Raw genomic sequence first — 20,002 nt, 5'->3', positions numbered from 1 at the left:
CTGTGTAGTACATATTGTGTCGCGAGGGTGGGGCTGAGGGACGCAGTTAAGGGTCCAAAGTACATATTATTCTGCAGAACAGTTGCTAGTGATTTTCATTATATGCATCAGGGTTACCCACCTTAAACCCTCTAGCTGTTGTTGGACTGCAACTCCCATCATCCTGTGTAATTTACTCACCATTAAATACTCAGAAAGCAGAGAAACACTTTTTTCGCCAGTATTTATTAACCATTAATGTCACAGTGAGTAAGTCATTCAGCTGTTGTGTAGAAATATCCGTGTGGTCATCCCGGTAGCCCCTGAACCCCCCCCCATGCTAACCTGATGCTGGCCACCCCAATCCTGCTGCCCCACAGTGTTAGGGTGGCATTGGGCAAAGTGTAGTGGATGGGGGGCATGGTGGTTGGTGATGTTCAGCATTAGCCCTTAGGGGTACAGTTCTCTGCTGAGCCCAAGGTACCCCAATCTATCACTGCACCCTGATCTTTGACTCTAGTGGTTCATGCTCCCCTAAAATATAACGTTAATGGGTTTCATAGTACAATTGATGACTTGGCACTAGTGACTGATGAACCCCTTACGGAACCAGAGCTGAATGTTACTGAGTCCTGTCCCCTTCTCCCTGAATTCCTCAGTACCCAGAAACATAGCAACTGGCTCATGAACCCTGGTGCATAATTTGTACTAGAACCCCCTCGTACATTGCCCCACCCCCTTCTTACTGACAGTTGCACCTCCTTGTTGAGTTCTATGTTCTCCTTGTACCATGGTTCATTTGACATGCTCCTAAACAAAGGTGTAACTATATATTATTGGGCCCCCCATCATCCACACCAGTGAGATCCCACCACCTACACCCCTGCACCCCTACTGATTGAACCCTGTTTTCTTTATAGGCCTTCTGTACTTACGCCTCTGCTCCACAACCAAACAGGCCGATTTATTGGCCCTAAAAAAAAATGCCTATAGTGTGTTAGTTGTGTGAGCACAATGGATTGAAAAGGCCACTTGGGTAGGGGCCAATGTAAATCATTACTTTCTGTAAAATGCTGCATAAATATGTAATGTTATAGGACTGTGTTGTGCTAAAGCAGAGGTCCCCAAACTTTCTTACTTGTGAGCCACAGGCAAATGTAAAAAGACTTGGGGAGCAACACAAGCACCATAAAAGTTCATGGAGGAGCCAAATAAGGGCTGTGATTGGCTATTAGGTGCCTCTATGCACACTATCAGCTTACAGGGGCTTTATTTGGTAACAAATCTTGTTTTTATTCAACCAAAACTTGCCCCCAAGTCAGGAATTCAAAAATAACTCCCTGGTTTGGGGGCACTGAGAGCAACATCCAAGGGGATGGGGAGCAACATGTTACCCCTGAGCCACTGGTTGGGGATCACTTTGCTATAGAAATGAGTGGTAAGAAATAAGGATAAATGATAAACCGGTTCTGTACAAGTAGAACATGTAACCAGCATGTCGCTCTGCTGCATTGGCCCCTAAATCACAGCTTAGTGACCTTTCATACAATACAGACCAACTGCATGAACTTGTTTTGAGCAAACAGCATAAATTTTGGCAACAGATGTTCTTGTATTCGTGAAGAATGAATCTTTTTCTTTCCTGAAAAGCTTGACGTCTCCCTTCCAGGTTCCTGAAATGGAAATATATCCTCTAATCCTCCTACGACTCCTGTGCAAAGGGGTTCTGTCTAAACCTGAATTCGGCATTTCGTGCAATAACATGACGTTACATGACTTGGAAATCTCTTCCTTTAGATTTCATGAATTAAGTGACAAATAAAAGGGGCCGGGGACAAGCTCCGTCAGGCACTTGGAACAAGAATAGAATTTCCAGTGGCCCAGACAAAAGGGAAAGTAGGGATCCTCCTCCTCGGTTCAGTTGCCATTGCATTTCTTATAGTGGATCTATAGTGTGCCGACGGTGTTGTGTTACCAGATATTTATATATGTATTTAGTGTATATATGAATAAACAATAATTCACACTTTAGAATCTGAGTTTGTTCATTGCACATGTATTACATACGGGTGGCTCCATCCTGCCTAGGGATGCATAGCAAGTGCCTGGAGACTCTTTAGCTGCAGGTTTTAAGTGCTATACCCCAAATCTGCCAAGCAAAGGAAACCATATAAATACCCCATGACTGTGCCAAATGCACCCCCAGGGTTTAAACCTTTGCCTTTATCAACCAGACAATTTTTGACTCCCTTACAATAGACCTTTCACTGGGTTCATAGTAAATGTAATGACTTGGCACTTGTGATCTTTATCCAGTTTGTTTTGGTTTGTATTTTAGGAGTTGGTTTCTCTGTGATCTTACAGTGCCATACCCTTGTTCTGTCAGTTATAGGTCAGATCCTGGGATCCCTCGCTCAGGAGCCAGATGTGTTACATCATGGCTGTACAGAGGGAGGCTGCTATCCTGCCACAGGGAACCTTCTCATTGGTCGCGCCCAAAGCCTCAGTGCTACATCCACCTGTGGGGTGGAAGAGGCTCAGGAGTACTGCATTGTCAGCCATCTTCAGGTCAGTATGGTCAGGCACTTGTACCTACCCCTCCACTATAATTCTCTTTTCTGTCCAAGGTGCATCAGCCTCGATATCTTGATCCCACTAACAGAACATAAAAGATAGTGTCCCAGAGCTGTGCTGCTTGTACATGCTACATACACGTTCCATGCACACCCTGTCACGGTCAGTGGAGTTCAAAAAAAGTTATACTGATTGTCAAGCAAAGGACAAGGAAGTCTCGACGGTGTCATTTTAAAACCTATTAACCTATGTGTTTCTTCAGTTTAGTTCCCTCCATCACACATTTTCTTGTGTATAGACTTTTTTCCACATTGCCTCAGTTATGGAATGTTGCGAGTATTCCCAATTATTGGGTGCATTGCTTTGGCAGATCATACAGCGCAGAGTGGCTGCACCAAGGCAGAATGTATATAAAGTACATAAGATATGGAGGATACATCAGGGAAAGCCATTGACTCAATATCACCTTATTTAGTAGCAGTATTTTTGGTAATAACCTGGGGCCTTCCAGACCTGAGCTTCTATCTCAGCTAGGACTTCCAGGAGGCCAACCTAAATATAAGCCTAGAAGAAGACCAGGGACTGGTCCGATTGCCATCTTGGAGTCAGGAAGGAATTTTTTCCCCTCTGCAGCAAATTAGAGAGGCTTCAGATGGGGTTTTTGCCTTCCTCTGGATCAACTAGCAGTTAGGCAGGTTATATATAGGCATTATGGTTGAACGTGATGGACGTATGTCTTTTTTCAACCTAACATACTATGTTACTATGTAAGACAAAATCCAGCTGCAACAATACTCTCTTTTGGACTGGCAGTTTGGGGGCTGTAGAGCAATGTTTTTTCAAGACTTTTCATTCCTGGAGCCCTTTAGAGCAGGGGTCCCCAACTTTTATTTCTCCAAGGACCGGTAGCAAGGAGAAAAAAATTTCCACGGCCCAGGGGGGGTCGCGGTCTTACGTTTTATTTGCACCTTAATGTGTGCGTCGGGTTAATCTGCGCATTCTTGCTTACTGCGTGTTCGTTCTCGTCTTTAAATGCGATGCATACTGAATTTTCGCCTCACTGTGTGCGACGCATTGTGCTCCAGGGGAACGGCGGGGGCCCAGTGCCAAGATGTCCACGGCCCAGCACCGGTCCGTGGCCCGGCGGTTGGGGACCCCTGCTTTAGAGCCCAGTTTCAGTATGAGGGCTTTTATACAGGTTATGGAACTGCAAGTTGACCTCTGATATCCTCATACTTCAAAGCAGGAAGTAGATTTCTTTCTTATAAATATACAATTTGTAAAGAGTCATGTGACATAAGTGCACAGGTGACATCACTAAATTCTGTTTGTAAGGATACATTAAAGATTAATTCATGGTACTTATGGACCCTACCAGACCTGAACTATCTCAGCAAGGGCTTCCAAGAAGATGTCAAAACTAGTGATGAGCGAATCTGTCCCGTTTCACTTCGCCATAAAATTTGCGAAACAGCAAGAAAATTTGCGAAATGGTGGAAAATTCGCAAAACGCATTTGTCGTGTGATTTTTTTGTCGGCCGCGTCTATTTTTTTGTCGCCCGTGGTTTTTGACGCGACTGCGCCCAATTTTCACGGAAGTTTTGCAAAACAATTCACCAATGGCGAAATGCGGAAATTCGCTGCGAATCAATGCCTGGCGAAAAAATTCGCTCATCACTAGTCAAAACCCCAGCTCCATAAATACTTTCTTTTTGGACTGGCAGTTTTGGGGCTGCAGAGCAACTTTTTTTTATGACTTTCCATTCCCCAAGCTTTTTAGAGCACAACTGCAGGATGAGGGTTTTATACAGGTTATGGAACAACCAAGGTAATATCTCATATCTCATACTTCAAAGCGGGAGGTAAATATCTTCTCACAAATATACAATTTTCATGGGTCATGGGACATAAGTGACATCATTATGCACTGATGACATCACAAAATACCGTCATGGAACTTATGGAAAGTTAGGAAATATTTTACCTGTTATTCATTGATTGTCTAAGTGTGTGAGCAAGAGAAGGAGGTGGCTATTATTCCTATCTTCATTCCTTGGTGTTATTGTTTCCAAAGCTCCTGTGTGAATTTGTTTTATCTGACTATAAAAACACTGACCTCATTATAGTCTTGTCCTTGGAGGAAAATTCTTTGCTGGTTCTTATCATATCGAAAGCCCAATGAGACAGTGCAGGGCTCTATCTGTGGGCTAGAATTGTGTACAGAGACAGTGTGGCCATTGTCACGCTCACTAATACCTGAAGAAAGGAAGGGAAGGCAGAAATTCTCAGCGTTCCGTATCCCTGAGGAACATTGGCTTCTAAATAACAGTCAGTTATGAAATGCATTTGCGACTGCCTGGTTGACATCCTTGGCTTTTACTCAAGACCCCCACAAGTCAGTGCATATCCCCCAGCCCTTACTAGCAGTGATACAATTGCACTGAACTAGTTAAAGACATTTGCATGTAGTCTAGAATTTAACAATGAGCTTCACGTTTCCTATCCGAGGCGACGTTCAACTGTTTATCTGTTTGGAAATGGTCCCAGAATGTACCTTTCTCAGGTTGCATGCCCTGCACAGCTAAGCTTCAGCGTATTAGATACATTGGCACAGTCCCACACATATCTTATTGGAATAACCCATAAAACGGTTATTATGAATATTATTCACTGGCAACAAACACAATGGACTAGATTCAGTTAGATGACCCATCATCCCATGGATTAGCACATGAAAAGTCTATTGGAGTCTATAGGAAAATATGGAATTGAATTAGGAGGTTACCCTAACTGATCCTGAAGTGTATCTAGGTGAGCATTCTCCCCAATTCTCACCATATCTAGCCTTCAGCCCACTGCCTCCAATGGTAAAACCCCACAGTTTGGGAATCACTTGCCTAAAGGTGGCCATACACCTTCAGATCTGCTCGCTTGGCGATGTCGCCAAGCGAGCTGATCTTCTCCCGATATCCCCACCTACGGGTGGGCGATATCAGGAGAATCCAGGCTAATTTGGTTGTTTGGCCCTGGGGCCAAACAATTGAATTACAACGAAGGGTATAGGCAAAGTCGGTTCGGGGACCACATCAACGAGCCGATGCGGTCCTCGATCCAACTAGATTATTTAACCTGCCGATCTATATCTGGCCAATTTCAGGCCAGATATTGGTTGGGCAGGCCCGTCGGCAGTGCCCATACACAGGCCAATAAGCTGCCATATTGGTCTAAGGGACCGATATTGGCAGTTAGAATCTGCCCGTGTATGGGAACCTTAAGAATCCATTAATATCTTCCATATCCATCCTAGTGTGTTATAAACATTCTACAAGAACACAGGAGGGGTGTAGTCCAACAGCACCACGGGCATGATCTATTGTCACTGGGGGTGTGGCCAATCAATCAGGGCCATAAATGGGACTGTCTTTAGCAGGGATATAAAAATTACAGTTATAATGGCCCTTTATTCCTGAAATAACTTATTGTATCTTGTCCTTGACTTTGAGAAACACATACAATACCAACAACTAAAATATAGAAAAGCCAAACCATTTCCTATACTATTCATTGTACCAAAAACCTGATAATCAAAATAACATGAATGTTGAACAATCTTAATTAGGTTCCACTTACCGAGTGTGTTTTATACAAACCACAGGACTCGGAGAAATGCTTTGCCTGTGATTCCCGCGTCCCCTACCAAAAGGAGAGCCACCGAATTGAAAATGTCATTTACTTGACGGAAGAAGATGAAGAGAAGACGTGGTGGCAATCTGAGAATGGTAAGGGCAAAAAGATGAATGTTACCAGATGATGTGGAACTATCGCTAAAAGCTGTGATGGGTCTGATTCAGAGCTTGGTTTGGTCCTTGGCCAAATTCTTATTTTACATGACCTGCTGCCAGGCCTGCTGCCCCCCCCCCCAGCTTGAGGGGAACAAATACTAAATCACTAATGCCTTTGCCCGTGATCCCCAACCAGTGGCTCGTGAGCAACATGTTGCTCCCCAAACCCTTGGATGTTGCTCTCAGTGCCCCCAAACCAGGGAGTTATTTTTGAATTCCTGACTTGGGGGCAAGTTTTGGTTGAATAAAAACAAGATTTGTTACCAAATAAAGCCCCTGTAAGCTGATAGGGTGCATAGAGGCTGCCTAATAGCCAATCTTAGCCCTTATTTGGCTCCTCCATGAACTTTTATGGTGCTTGTGTTGCTCCCCAAGTCTTTTTACATTTGACTGCAGCTCACGAGTAAGAAAGGTTGGGGACTAAGGCCTAAGGTGAATTTCCCCTTCTTTTATCCAACTACAGTTCAAAATAATCACAACAATATAGAATAGCTATTAATTATAAAAATAAGTCGTTTGCACTTATTATATGAATAGTGATGTGTAATTTTGCCAAAGCACATCCATCTAGGGGCCCACACCAAATGCCCTCTCTATTTTTTTCTTAAACAAGCCCGGCTCAAAATGTGCATAATGGCCCCGGGATCCTTTGTGCTAAAGAGACATGGCAGCAGCTAGATGGCCGCAGGGTTCTACAGAAGTGCACTCTCGCCTTTTGTTGCTACAGAAGGGGGCTCACATTCCGAGTTTGACAACTTTTGTATAAAGTAAATAAAAAGAAAGGCTTTTAAAACTTTTCACAAGATGTTTTGTTAAACCCCCACATAACAGGCCAAGAATGGCTCCTATTCACACTGAGGGGCTGACGGGACCTCGCTGTTGGAAAAGCCAGAATTCTACAGGCATTTCCCTCAGTCACAACTGAAACACTTACAAGTTGCTTTGTTATCATTTACCCCTAATTGCGCTAAATCTGCATTTAACAGGCTCATTGGCATATATTAGCATATGTTTAGACTGGGCCAGGGCCGGCACATTGAAGCCACAATTAAGTTAAGAGAAATGAAGGAATCACACAGAGCAGGCAGCTTGCAAGGAGCTGGCAGTTAGCCACGTGTATGAATCTCAGTGATACAAATAACCCATGAGCAGGCAAGCAATGGCAGCAGGGAAACTTCCTGTGATCTCATTGGGTTCAGAAGGCATCCCGTGGCACAGCGAGTGCTGGGTATTGTTGCCGTAGGCAAGAAAAATGACTCTAAATGTGGCCATACACTGGGCTGGACAGATGTATACTATACAATTGATCACAGATAGGGATGGCAAAGTGCTATTGTTCTTTTCCGGCTGACAGCCCAACAATTGCATCAGACAGGCAATAAAGAGATGTCCCATGCACCTGTCAACATGGTGCATTGGTAGATAGAATGATCAATCTGGACAGATTAACTGTGATCCTACCCTTGTAGGGTGGGCTGTTCCCTGAGACGGTTCTCTGTAATAATAAAACAGTACCTGTACTTGATCCCAACTAAGATATAATTACCCCTTATTGGGGGCAGAACAGCCCTATTGGGTTTATTTAATGGTTAAATGATTCCCTTTTCTCTGTAATAATAAAACAGTACCTGTACTTGATCCCAACTAAGATATAATTACCCCTTATTGGGGGCAGAACAGTCCTATTGGGTTTATTTAATGGTTAAATGATTCCCTTTTCTCTGTAATAATAAAACAGTACCTGTACTTGATCCCAACTAAGATATAATTACCCCTTATTGGGGGCAGAACAGCCCTATTGGGTTTATTTAATGGTTAAATGATTCCCTTTTCTCTGTAATAATAAAACAGTACCTGTACTTGATCCCAACTAAGATATAATTACCCCTTATTGGGGGCAGAACAGCCCTATTGGGTTTATTTAATGGTTAAATAATTCCCTTTTCTCTGTAATAATAAAACAGTACCTGTACTTGATCCCAACTAAGATATAATTACCCCTTATTGGGGGCAGAACAGCCCTATTGGGTTTATTTAATGGTTAAATAATTCCCTTTTCTCTGTAATAATAAAACAGTACCTGTACTTGATCCCAACTAAGATATAATTACCCCTTATTGGGGGCAGAACAGCCCTATTGGGTTTATTTCATGGTTAAATGATTCCCTTTTCTCTGTAATAATAAAACAGTACCTGTACTTGATCCCAACTAAGATATAATTACCCCTTATTGGGGGCAGAACAGCCCTATTGGGTTTATTTAATGGTTAAATGATTTCCTTTTTCTCTGTAATAATAAAACAGTACCTGCACTTGATCCCAACTAAGATATAATTAATTCTTACTGGAGGCAAAACAATCCTACTGGGTTTATTTAATTTTTACAGGGTCGAACTGGGGTGTGCGAGGGCCTTCTGGGCCCCTGCCCCCTACCGCTCACCCACCATTAACCCTCTCCACCCCACGCACACCTTATATTTACTTTTTTTGCAATTGAGGGATGAGGGCAGCTGGGGATCGGGTCTCGGTCAGCAGGCCCCACAAGGACAGGGGCACACAGGGTTTTTTCCCAGTATCTCGCTGGCCCAGTCAGACCCTGAATGTTTCAATTATTGTTTTAGTTGACATAAAGTATGGAGATCCAATTTATGGAAAAACCCCTTATCTGGAACACCACAGGTCCCAAGCATTCTGGATATTAGGTCCCATACCTGTATTGGTTTCAGTAGACTTTCAGTAGACTTTCAGCAGTACATGGTGAAGGAATGACATACAAAGTGCACAAGGAAAGGGAAATCCAAAAAGATTTTCCCTTTTTTTAAATGGAAACCTTGTGCAGACATTGTGTGTTTCTGAATGAGCAGGATATTCTCAGCCATACAGGAAAATGTATAGTTTTTTAATACTGGAAAGTCATTCTCTTACTGTAGACAAGTGGAGGGATAATATTAAATGGATTGGTTTAATAGACAAAAGTAAAGGCCAAATGGTAAGGAATTGGATTGGCCATAATTCAGACATAACCATGTTAATGTTTCCCCCTCTGGTGCAACAGAATGTCTGATTCTGCTTCTCCCAGCTACCGAGCATTAGCCAACTAGGGGACAGCAGCTGGAGTTTCCAGTCAGAGGTCATTTGGCTGCATAAGAGTAACAACAATTGTTCTGGGTGATCCGAAGTAAATAGCTATCAAAGTCAGTAAAGTTGCCAGCGGAATTGTTTGCTTCCTTTAGTGGGATATTAATCAAACATGTTTTTTATCATTAAAAAAGATTTGTAAACATTGCCTTATCATTTGTTCTGTGCCCATGGTTTCAGGAGTAGAATCAGTGAGCATTCGTCTGGATCTAGAAGCAGAATTCCACTTTACTCATCTCATTATGAAATTTAAGGTAAGTTCCTATACATTCTACAAATAACTCAGATATACTGTATGACTGGCAGGGTTGGACGGGGCCAGAGTACCAGAGGATGTCCAGCCTGGGGGAATTCATTATTATTATTATTATTAACATTTATTTATAAAGCACCAACATATTCCGCAGCGCTGTACAATAAGTGGGTTTCATACATTGGACATACAGAGTAACATATAAAGCAATCAATAACCGATACAAGAGGTGAAGAGAGCCCTGCCCAAAAGAGCTTACAATCTACAATTCATGGCAGAATTCCCATGAGCTTTTCCTTGTACCCACCAGAGGCCTATAGCAAAACCTATACCTTTTGGTACTATCTATATCTGTTTGCTGTGAGAGTGGGCCCATGATTTCAGGTTCTTTGGACCCTAGAAGGCTCAGTCCAGTACTACTCGCCTGTTCCTGGCTTTAAGTTCACATAATACTTGTTAGTGACCACGACAGTGGAAGCTCTGATGAGATGCAACCAAACAGGCCAAGAACAGGGAGCAGGAGTCTCTTTTGAGAGTCTGTTGAAGTGGTGGAGGGGATGGTCTGTGGGGGGTCTACTTGTCTTTACATTAAAGCAGGGATCCCCAAACCTTTTTACTCATGAGCCACATTTAGATGTAAAAAGTGTTGGGGAGCCACAAAAGCATGGGGATGCCAAATAAGGGCTGTGATTGGCTATTCGGTAGCCCCATGGGGACTTCTGGCCTGCAAGAGGCTCTGCTTGGAGTAAATCTGTGTCTCTGGGCTTCCATAACTTGTTTCCAAGCCAGAAATGTAAAAATGGCACCTACTTTGAGGCCAAAGGGGTTGGCAAGCAACATGTTACCCCCAAGCCGCTGGTTGGGGATCAGTCCATTAACGGATAACACATACAGCACCTAAGTAAAAAAAATGGAAAGTATTAATTATGTTGTCAGGAATTTTTATCAATTTTCTTTTCTTCCATTAGACATTCCGCCCCGCTGCCATGCTGATAGAGAGATCTGCTGATTATGGGCGTACATGGAAGGTGTATCGTTATTTCTCATACAACTGCACCAAGATGTTCCCTGGGGTCCCCATTCATGCACTCCAGCAGATTGATGATATCATTTGCGACCAGCGCTATTCAGATATTGAGCCATCCAGTGAAGGAGAGGTTGGGTCATTCTCTACTCTCTAGTTGTATGTAGTTAGTCTCTACTCTCTAGTAGTATGTAGTTAGTCTCTTGGCTCTAGTAATATGTAGCCATTCTTTACTCTGTAGTAGTATATAGTCAGTTCCTACTCTCTAGTAGTATGTAGTCAGTCTCTACTCTCAAGTAGTATGTAGTTAGTCTCTACTCTCTAGTAGTATGTAGTTAGTCTCTTGGCTCAAGTAATATGTAGCCATTCTTTACTCTGTAGTAGTATATAGTCAGTTCCTACTCTCTAGTAGTTTGTAGTCAGTCTCTACTCTCTAGTAGTATGTAGTTAGTCTTTCTCTCTAGTAATACGTAGCCATTCTTTGCTCTGTAGTAGTATGTAGTCGATTTATACTCTCTAGTAGTATGTAGTCAGTCTCTACTCTCGAGTAGTATGTAGTTAGTCCTTCTCTCTAGTAATATGTAGCCATTCTTTGCTCTGCAGTAGTATATAGTCAGTTCCTACTCTCAAGTAGTATGTAGTCAGTCTCTACTCTCTAGTAGTCATAGATCCCAGGGACGTCAGGCCTCCTTCCCTTAAGTTGATGGTAATTTTGACTCTTGACAGTCAATGAAAGAGGTAGATTGATAGCAATTCCTACCAGTTGGAGAGTCTGCTGTTATTAACCTTACTTTTTATTGCAAGAAATAGCCAATGACTTATTCTCTCAAGCATGAAATATTTCAGCTATACATTCTTTGTGGTTGATATTAGTAGTAAGGAAGGACCCTTAATCTATAGGTTGAGACCCAAAAAATTTACTCCTATGCTATGTGAGGGGGTTGATCCCTCTGAATACAGTAAAATTGTTTCCTACAATAGGAAATAATCGTCAACACAAGGTGTATATACCCAGTTCTAACCAATATTTGACTTGCAATGTTGATTAGAAGGGCCACTAAAGCCCCATATTTTACATCAAAATTTTTATTTGTATAGGGGAATGTTCCTTCCTTATGGCTGGATGTGCACCCATAAAAAAATTTGTCGAGTAAGGTGCTCACTACAAGCTTGTTTAGGGGACCCCCTGATGGCATTATACCATGCCCACTGAGCTGATAGGCTTTACCTGGCCCTTCTGGCTTCATCTTATGGGACTATACAAATAGTAGGAGACATGTGAGAGGTAATAACAGGCTAGAGGCCAGCCAGTCAGTTGTATGAAATCAAATTGGGGTAGTGCTGGGATGAATAAAACACCTCTCTGATTTTAGGTGATTTATAAAGTACTTGACCCAGCCATAACAGTGGAGGATCCATACAGTGCTGAGATTCAAGGTAAGCCCAACTGGGTTTCTTCATATTCTTATTCCAAGTCAATGGGATTTTAGGGTTCATGAAATTTCATTATTGAGCATCATTGGGGGGCATGTATAGCTGAATATTTGAGATCTTTATGATTATTCTTTATCAGTATGGGTTTACAAGAAAGTTATGTTGTTGATATGTCTACTTTATTATCATTTGAGGGACCTTCTCTGAGTGCCACTTCCATTCCTATCGCTGAGTTGTCATAACCCATGAATGGAAGCCCATGATTATTTTGGGATTTCCTAGTTGCTGGCAACTCTCCATAACCACTGGGCCAGGAGAGCACAGTCTCTAATTTTTCACCTGCTCCTTCCTGTTCCTTGTTCTTCACCCTCTATGCTCTGAATCTGTCTAGCCTGTCCCTATCTTCTGCAATCCCTTTTCTGTACACGTTGGCACGATATTAGCCCTCACCTGAAGGACTCACCCAGCATAAATCCTCACAGAAGGCAAAAGAACTGAATTTGTGAAGGTGTCAGTATCTTGCAATGAGTATATAATGTGTAAAGAGGGAATTGGCCAACCAAAAAGGGAGCATATTGAATAGATTGCACTATAGTGGATCATCCATGACATAGAAACTTGGTGACACATGTATAGGATTATATACAACCCTAGAGCAAGCAATCATTATTTTCCTTCATGCAGAACTTCTTCAGATTACCAACCTGAGGATAAATTTCACCAAACTGCACACGCTTGGAGATAACCTGTTGGACCAGAGGCCGGAAGTTCTCCAGAAGTATTATTACTCGGTGTATGAGTTAGTGGTGAGAGGGAGTTGCTTCTGTTATGGACATGCCTCAGAATGCTCTCCTGTGGAAGGAATTGAAGCAGGAGTGGAAGGGATGGTAAGACATACCTATTACGCACAAAGGTCAATACTACCTAGAATCTAGAGGCAAATGCACCTAGAATCAGCAGTTCTCTCAGGTAGCCTTGCCAAACAAAGGTATCTGTCCAAGTATGTGTTGGAGAAAAGCTTCATTGTGCCATTCCCCTTACAGATCCATGGAAGATGTGTATGTAAGCATCACACTAAGGGCCTGAACTGTGAGCAATGCCAGGACTTTTACCATGATCTCCCATGGAGACCCGCAGAAGCCAATGACCCTCACACCTGCAAACGTAAGACGCACTTTATTTTCCTGGCTTTACTGAACACCAGGTTCTGCTCATAGTTCCATCAAATCATAGTAAAGGGAAGATATTTTTTCATATTTAATAGACTTGTTGTTAGTTTCCCTGGTGCCCTCAGCCATGTGACTTGTACTCTGATAAACTTCAGTCTCTCTATACTGCTGCCCTGCAAGTTGGAGTGATATCACCCCCCCTCCCCCAGCAGCCAATCAGCAGAACAATAGGAAGGTAACACGATAACAGCTCCCTGACACCACCATTTTCTACCTAGTGGTAGATATGAGAATAGCACTCAATGGTAAAAATCCAAGTCCAGCTCAGCCACTTACATTGAGCAGGAGAAACAATAGGTTACCTGAAAGCAGTTCTAATGTGTAGCGCTGGCTCCTTCTAAAGGGTCAGAATCAGGCACAATGCACTGAGATGGCGCCTAAACACCAATATTACAGCTAAAAAAATGGTAGAGTGAATTATTTGCAATGTAAGGAGTATAATTTATGGTATAATGTACAATATGGCTTTCTAGAATCAAAGCTCTATGGGGCAGGGACTTCCTTCCTAGTGTGTCTCCTATCACATGACATGTAAAATTGTACAGCGCTTATAAGTAAAGATATAATTAAAGTTATACATACATACATTTTCACCTAGGCCTTACTCGTCCTTAAGAGAATTTTATATTTGGGTCAGTATCACATGATATCCCTTCAGTGTAGTAACCCTTTATTGACCAATCAGTAGTTATCTTTTACTGGCTTAGCTCAGTTAGAACAGTAGTTTCCAAACTGTGGGGCTGGCCATCATAGGGAGAGAGCTGAAGCCATTGGCAGAGGGGGTGCAGCTTGAAGGTTATATTGGGTGAGACTATTAGGTGTCCCCTTGGTGCTTTGTGGCCTGACATTTCTAAAGACCCTACTTTGAGAACCTCTGCATTGCCCCCCCATCCTTACCAAACATTCAGCAGGAGGGAGGATAAGTATTTTATGGTGTTGTCCTCAACCAGAGCTGTCAAGCAACCCCATGTCATGGCATGATAATGTCCAGTTCTGAATGCCTCTTCTTATTAAATTATATCATGAAATAAGGTCTCAGGAAGGCCGGGAGTGGATCATTATCTCCCTTATGACATAGGGTTGGTTGACAGCTCTGCTCAACCAGTATGAAGGTATTTTACATGTTGTGGGACCAGGGTCAAGCTTCTATAATAGGAATAAGAACATGTGTAGAGATACAATGCCAGGAAACATCTGACCTATTTATGTTTAGGGTAACTTCCTGTGAATGACCTGCTGATTCACTGTGTTTCTGTTTGTTTAGGGTGCAACTGTAACAATCACTCTAGGAAGTGTCACTTTGATATGGCTGTGTACCTGGCCACTGGGAAGGAGAGTGGGGGTGTATGTGATGACTGTCAGCACAACACAATGGGACGCAACTGCGAGCTCTGCAAGCCCTTCTACTACCAGGACCCCCGGGCAGACATCCGGGCAGACAACGCCTGTATCTGTGAGTTGCAGTAGTCTTACCTACTGATAGGGATGCACCAATCCCAGAATTCAGAAACATATTATGTTTAGCCAAATCCTTAAATGATAGATGGGTACATAGTTCTCTGCTACTTATCTCCACTTCTCTATCTGAGGGATCCCCTGCCTTTTTGACTTGTGTTGGTGTTGTAGAGCCACACAAGCATGATGAATCAAGTTCTTTGGGGATGCCAAATAAGGGCTGTGATTGGCTATTCGGTAGCCCCATGGGGACTGCTAGCCTGCAGGAGGCTCTGCTTGGAGAAAAACTGTGTCTCTGTGCTTCCAAAACTTGTCTCCAAGCCAGAGATTTAAGAGTTTTGTTTTCATTTTGCTATAGACAATTACATGGGGAACGTTGAGCCTTGAAGTTTCTCAGTTCTAGATCCACATGGTTTGGTTACATGTTGGGGAGGGAAAGTATGAACAGCTCTAAACTAATCCACGTGACTTCTCTTACAGCTTGTGACTGCGACCCTGTAGGGTCTCTGGACGGTGGCGTTTGTGACAGTCACACCAATGTCAACCTAGGCATGATCGCAGGGCAGTGTCGCTGCAAAGGGAACGTCAAGGGGGAACGTTGTGACAGCTGCAAGGAGAGTTTCTATGGGCTGAGCATGAACGATCCCGTTGGGTGCCAGCGTATGTATGTCAGGAACACACCTGTGCACCATCTCTCTGTCACCCCCAAACATTTAGAATAGGGGTTGTCATCATTACAGCAAGTTAATTTCCTTATATATCCCATTGTTCCAAATGTTTTTCCCAACTCAAAGGTTTGCAGGGAAGGAGTTTTAGGCAGTGTCGGACTGGCCCATCAGGATACCAGGAAAACTCCCGGTGGGCCCAGGGGGTCAGTAAGCCCTCTTGCTCACCCAACCATTTGCTTTGTATGCCTATTTCATGGCCATTACTTAATTCTATATGAGAAGAAACAAAAGAAATGGAGGAAAGGATAGATAGTAGTATGTAAAAAAAAAGTAATTAAGAACTTAAAGAAAGTAAGTGAACAGAGAAGGGGAGAGTGGGCCATGGTCTAAGGTTTTCTGATGGGCCCTTGGCACCCCAGTCCAACATTGGTTTTAGGTCTCCAACAACCCTATTTCACTCTCGCCACATACTATATTTGATACATTAGCCATTTATTTGCACCCTCTCTCCTTGTCCCTCAGCCTGTAGCTGTGACCCTCGTGGGATTATTACAGGGAACACTCCATGTGACCAGATTAGCGGTGATTGTTACTGCAAGCGCTTTGTGACTGGGCGCTACTGTAACCAATGCCTGGTGAGTATATTGCTCCTAGATAAACACTATAATAATAGACACACAGGGCCGGCCTTAGGCCAGTTGGACCTATTGGGCCCAATAGGGCCCTGCACCAGCAGATATAAGCACATAAAGCTGTCCTGGGCCAGCTGGCACCACCATTTGTAGGGGGCCCCACCAAATTGTCCCAATTGGGCCTCACACTTTATAAGACCAGCCCTGTAGACACAAACCAATCTATGGGCCCACCTCTGCTCTGCCTATAACCCTGCCCAGTATGCCCATTTTCTGGCACCACCCACTTTTCACTCATCCCACCCATTTCCCTGGCCATTATGTCAAAGCCCCGCCCCAAATGACATTGCATCCCACCCCCCAACCTGAAGACTGGTTTTAGTCACAGAAAAGGGTGGCAACCCTACTGGTGAATCATGTTACATCTGTGGGCGTTCTGGGAGTTTGCCATGAATTGATGTGTTTTTGTTCTCTCGTGCCAGCCTGAGTATTGGGGTCTCAGTAATGATATCACGGGATGCCGTCCTTGTGACTGTGATTTTGGAGGAGCCTATAACAACAAGTAAGTTGGAACCTGGGAACGGGGTGAATGGCAGATGTAAAGAAAGCTCTGTAGGTACGTGATACCTGTATTTTACCCCCAGGTGCTCCTTGGGAGATGGGCAGTGTGACTGTCGCTCCAACATCATTGGTCGCCAGTGTGGAGATGTGCAGCTGGGGTACTTCTGCATGCCACTGGACTACTACACGTATGAAGCCGAGAATGCCAAGGGGCTCTCACCTACAGACCCCCAGTTACCTGTAAGTCAGAATGTGGGAAACCCAAACCTATTTCAGTAGCTTAAGTTGGCATTTTGGGGCCCAAGGATCCTTCATCTTCATATACCTTCAAAAAGAGGCCCTCCGCTTGAACCTCTACACTGTAGATACGTCTCCACAACTATGAAGATCCATTCTGCCTAATCCCAGTGGTACCTGAACATGCCAAGCCACTGTACATGTTACACGGATGGTAGATAGTTAGCATTCCATGTTGGTATGGGGGGAGGACAAGACTGGATGTAGAGCTCCACTCTCTACTGTACTGTGAGAAATATTTCAAGCTTTTCATCACATCCGCCGGCCGCCATGGGGCCTCTTTCTCGCTCAGGTGCCTGCCTGACAGCCAAACAATATCCTAATCCTTTTTGTTTCATCTCAAAGCTCCCAGCTTCTCTTGTGTATGTGTGTGTGGAGTCCTGGCATGCAAGGGGGCGATTGTGTTTGTTTTGTATAGTTATTGGGCTTGTCATGTCTAGTTAGCAATTTGTGCTTGTGGGACAGCTTAACTCATTCATACTTTTTGCATCACTGGATATAGTCTGTTTAATTATTACAAGGGTTACACAATCCATAATGTTCCAGTGCCGAATTCCATAAATAGTCTAGGGCTGTCTCTTGTGATGGTGGGGCACGGGGAAAGAGGCATTACTATATTACTCCCCCAGCCACAATCCTTCCCAGAGGCTATTATCCCACTGCTACTATAGGCACCATCTCTCCCTACTATACCTGCTATCCCACAGCCCCAGTCCCTTCCCAGAGGCTATTATCCCCCCACTGCTACTATAGGCACCATCTCTCCCTACTATACCTGCTATCCCACAGCCCCAGTCCCTTCCCAGAGGCTATTATCCCCCCCACTGCTACTATAGGCACCATCTCTCCCTACTATACCTGCTATCCCACAGCCCCAGTCCCTTCCCAGAGGCTATTATCCCCCCACTGCTACTATAGGCACCATCTCTCCCTACTATACCTGCTATCCCACAGCCACAGTCCCTTCCCAGAGGCTATTATCCCACTGCTACTATAGGCACCATCTCTCCCTACTATACCTGCTGTCCCACAGCCCCAGTCCTTTCCCAGAGGCTATTATCCCACTGCTACTATAGGCACCATCTCTCCCTACTATACCTGCTATCCCACAGCCCCAGTCCCTTCCCAGAGGCTATTATCCCCCCACTGCTACTATAGGCACCATCTCTCCCTACTATACCTGCTATCCCACAGCCACAGTCCCTTCCCAGAGGCTATTATCCCCCCACTGCTACTATAGGCACCATCTCTCCCTACTAAACCTGCTATCCCACAGCCACAGTCCCTTCCCAGAGGCTATTATCCCCCCACTGCTACTATAGGCACCATCTCTCCCTACTATACCTGCTATCCCACAGCCCCAGTCCCTTCCCAGAGGCTATTATCCCCCCACTGCTACTATAGGCACAATCTCTCCCTACTATACCTGCTATCCCACAGCCCCAGTCCCTTCCCAGAGGCTATTATCCCACTGCTACTATAGGCACCATCTCTCCCTACTATACCTGCTATCCCACAGCCCCAGTCCCTTCCCAGAGGCTATTATCCCCCCACTGCTACTATAGGCACCATTTCTCCCTACTATACCTGCTATCCCACAGCCACAGTCCCTTCCCAGAGGCTATTATCCCCCCACTGCTACTATAGGCACCATCTCTCCCTACTATACCTGCTATCCCACAGCCCCAGTCCCTTCCCAGAGGCTATTATCCCCCCACTGCTACTATAGGCACCATCTCTCCCTACTATACCTGCTATCCCACAGCCCCAGTCCCTTCCCAGAGGCTATTATCCCACTGCTACTATAGGCACCATCTCTCCCTACTATACCTGCTATCCCATAGCCCCAGTCCCTTCCCAGAGGCTATTATCCCCCCCCCTGCTACTATAGGCACCATCTCTCCCTACTATACCTGCTATCCCACAGCCCCAGTCCCTTCCCAGAGGCTATTATCCCCCACTGCTACTATAGGCACCATCTCTCCCTACTATACCTGCTATCCCACAGCCCCCCCCTTCCCAGAGGCTATTATCCCCCACTGCTACTATAGGCACCATCTCTCCCTACTATACCTGCTATCCCACAGCCCCCCCCTTCCCAGAGGCTATTATCCCCCCACTGCTACTATAGGCACCATCTCTCCCTACTATACCTGCTATCCCACAGTCCCAGTCCCTTCCCAGAGGCTATTATCCCCCACTGCTACTATAGGCACCATCTCTCCCTACTATACCTGCTATCCCACAGCCCCAGTCCCTTCCCAGAGATATCCCCACCAAGATTTAATATGATGCATATTATTCAACTTTCTGACACTATTTCTTGCAACTAAAACATTACACAGTGATACAGTATGGGCCTAGGGTTGACACCCTTTCTACGACTCCCCTTAAGGACAGCTGTGTCTGACTATATTCCAGATTATACTGCTTCTTAAAAACACTTTTGGATTTTTCTCTTATCTAAATAGTTTGCAATACTAACAAAAACACAGCTGGGACGCCCGACATGGGTGCTAATTACAGGCTGGCGCTGAAGGCAACTGTTGCTTGATATATGTCTTATTTGTTATGCTGACAAGTCTGGCGTTTGCAAGAGGTCTGTGTTGGTGTATGATGATTTTCCCCATGCTTTAGAACTGCATTAGTATTGTAGGCCTAGTAAACCCTAAGGGGATTATGTAATAAAAGGCACTAAGTTAGCCCAGGTGCAGTAACCAATAGCAACCAATCAGCTGGTAGAATTTACTAGTCATTGCCACTGTTTTAGCCCAACAACGATAATAAATTCTAGTAAGAACTGTTCTATGGGTTCATTTTAACAACATGGATAAGCGAGGCATAAAGAGAGCTGACGGAGTGGGGTGTATGGACCTGTCCCTTTGCAAAGAATATGCTTATTGTGAACCAACACTA

General features: G+C 44.2%; 1 protein-coding gene across 3 annotated transcripts in view; it reads left to right on the top strand.

Annotated features, from left to right (window-relative positions):
• Positions 1–20,002, top strand: part of LOC100170549 (uncharacterized loc100170549) — a 78,379-nt gene that overhangs the window by 24,956 nt on the left and 33,421 nt on the right. For all 3 annotated transcript variants that reach the window (XM_031899896.1, XM_012960666.3, NM_001130326.1), the window contains 12 exon segments: positions 2,366–2,547; positions 6,209–6,332; positions 9,714–9,787; positions 10,755–10,943; positions 12,184–12,247; positions 12,929–13,131; positions 13,288–13,408; positions 14,738–14,926; positions 15,409–15,588; positions 16,119–16,231; positions 16,711–16,790; positions 16,873–17,029. In XM_031899896.1, the coding sequence (XP_031755756.1) occupies positions 2,366–2,547; positions 6,209–6,332; positions 9,714–9,787; positions 10,755–10,943; positions 12,184–12,247; positions 12,929–13,131; positions 13,288–13,408; positions 14,738–14,926; positions 15,409–15,588; positions 16,119–16,231; positions 16,711–16,790; positions 16,873–17,029 (1,676 nt within the window).

This window comes from Xenopus tropicalis, chromosome 4 (assembly GCF_000004195.4).
Source record: "Xenopus tropicalis strain Nigerian chromosome 4, UCB_Xtro_10.0, whole genome shotgun sequence".
NCBI lineage: Eukaryota > Metazoa > Chordata > Amphibia > Anura > Pipidae > Xenopus > Xenopus tropicalis.
The sequence above is the reverse complement of the archived record's forward strand: the minus strand, read 5'-3'. Positions and strand labels throughout refer to the sequence as shown.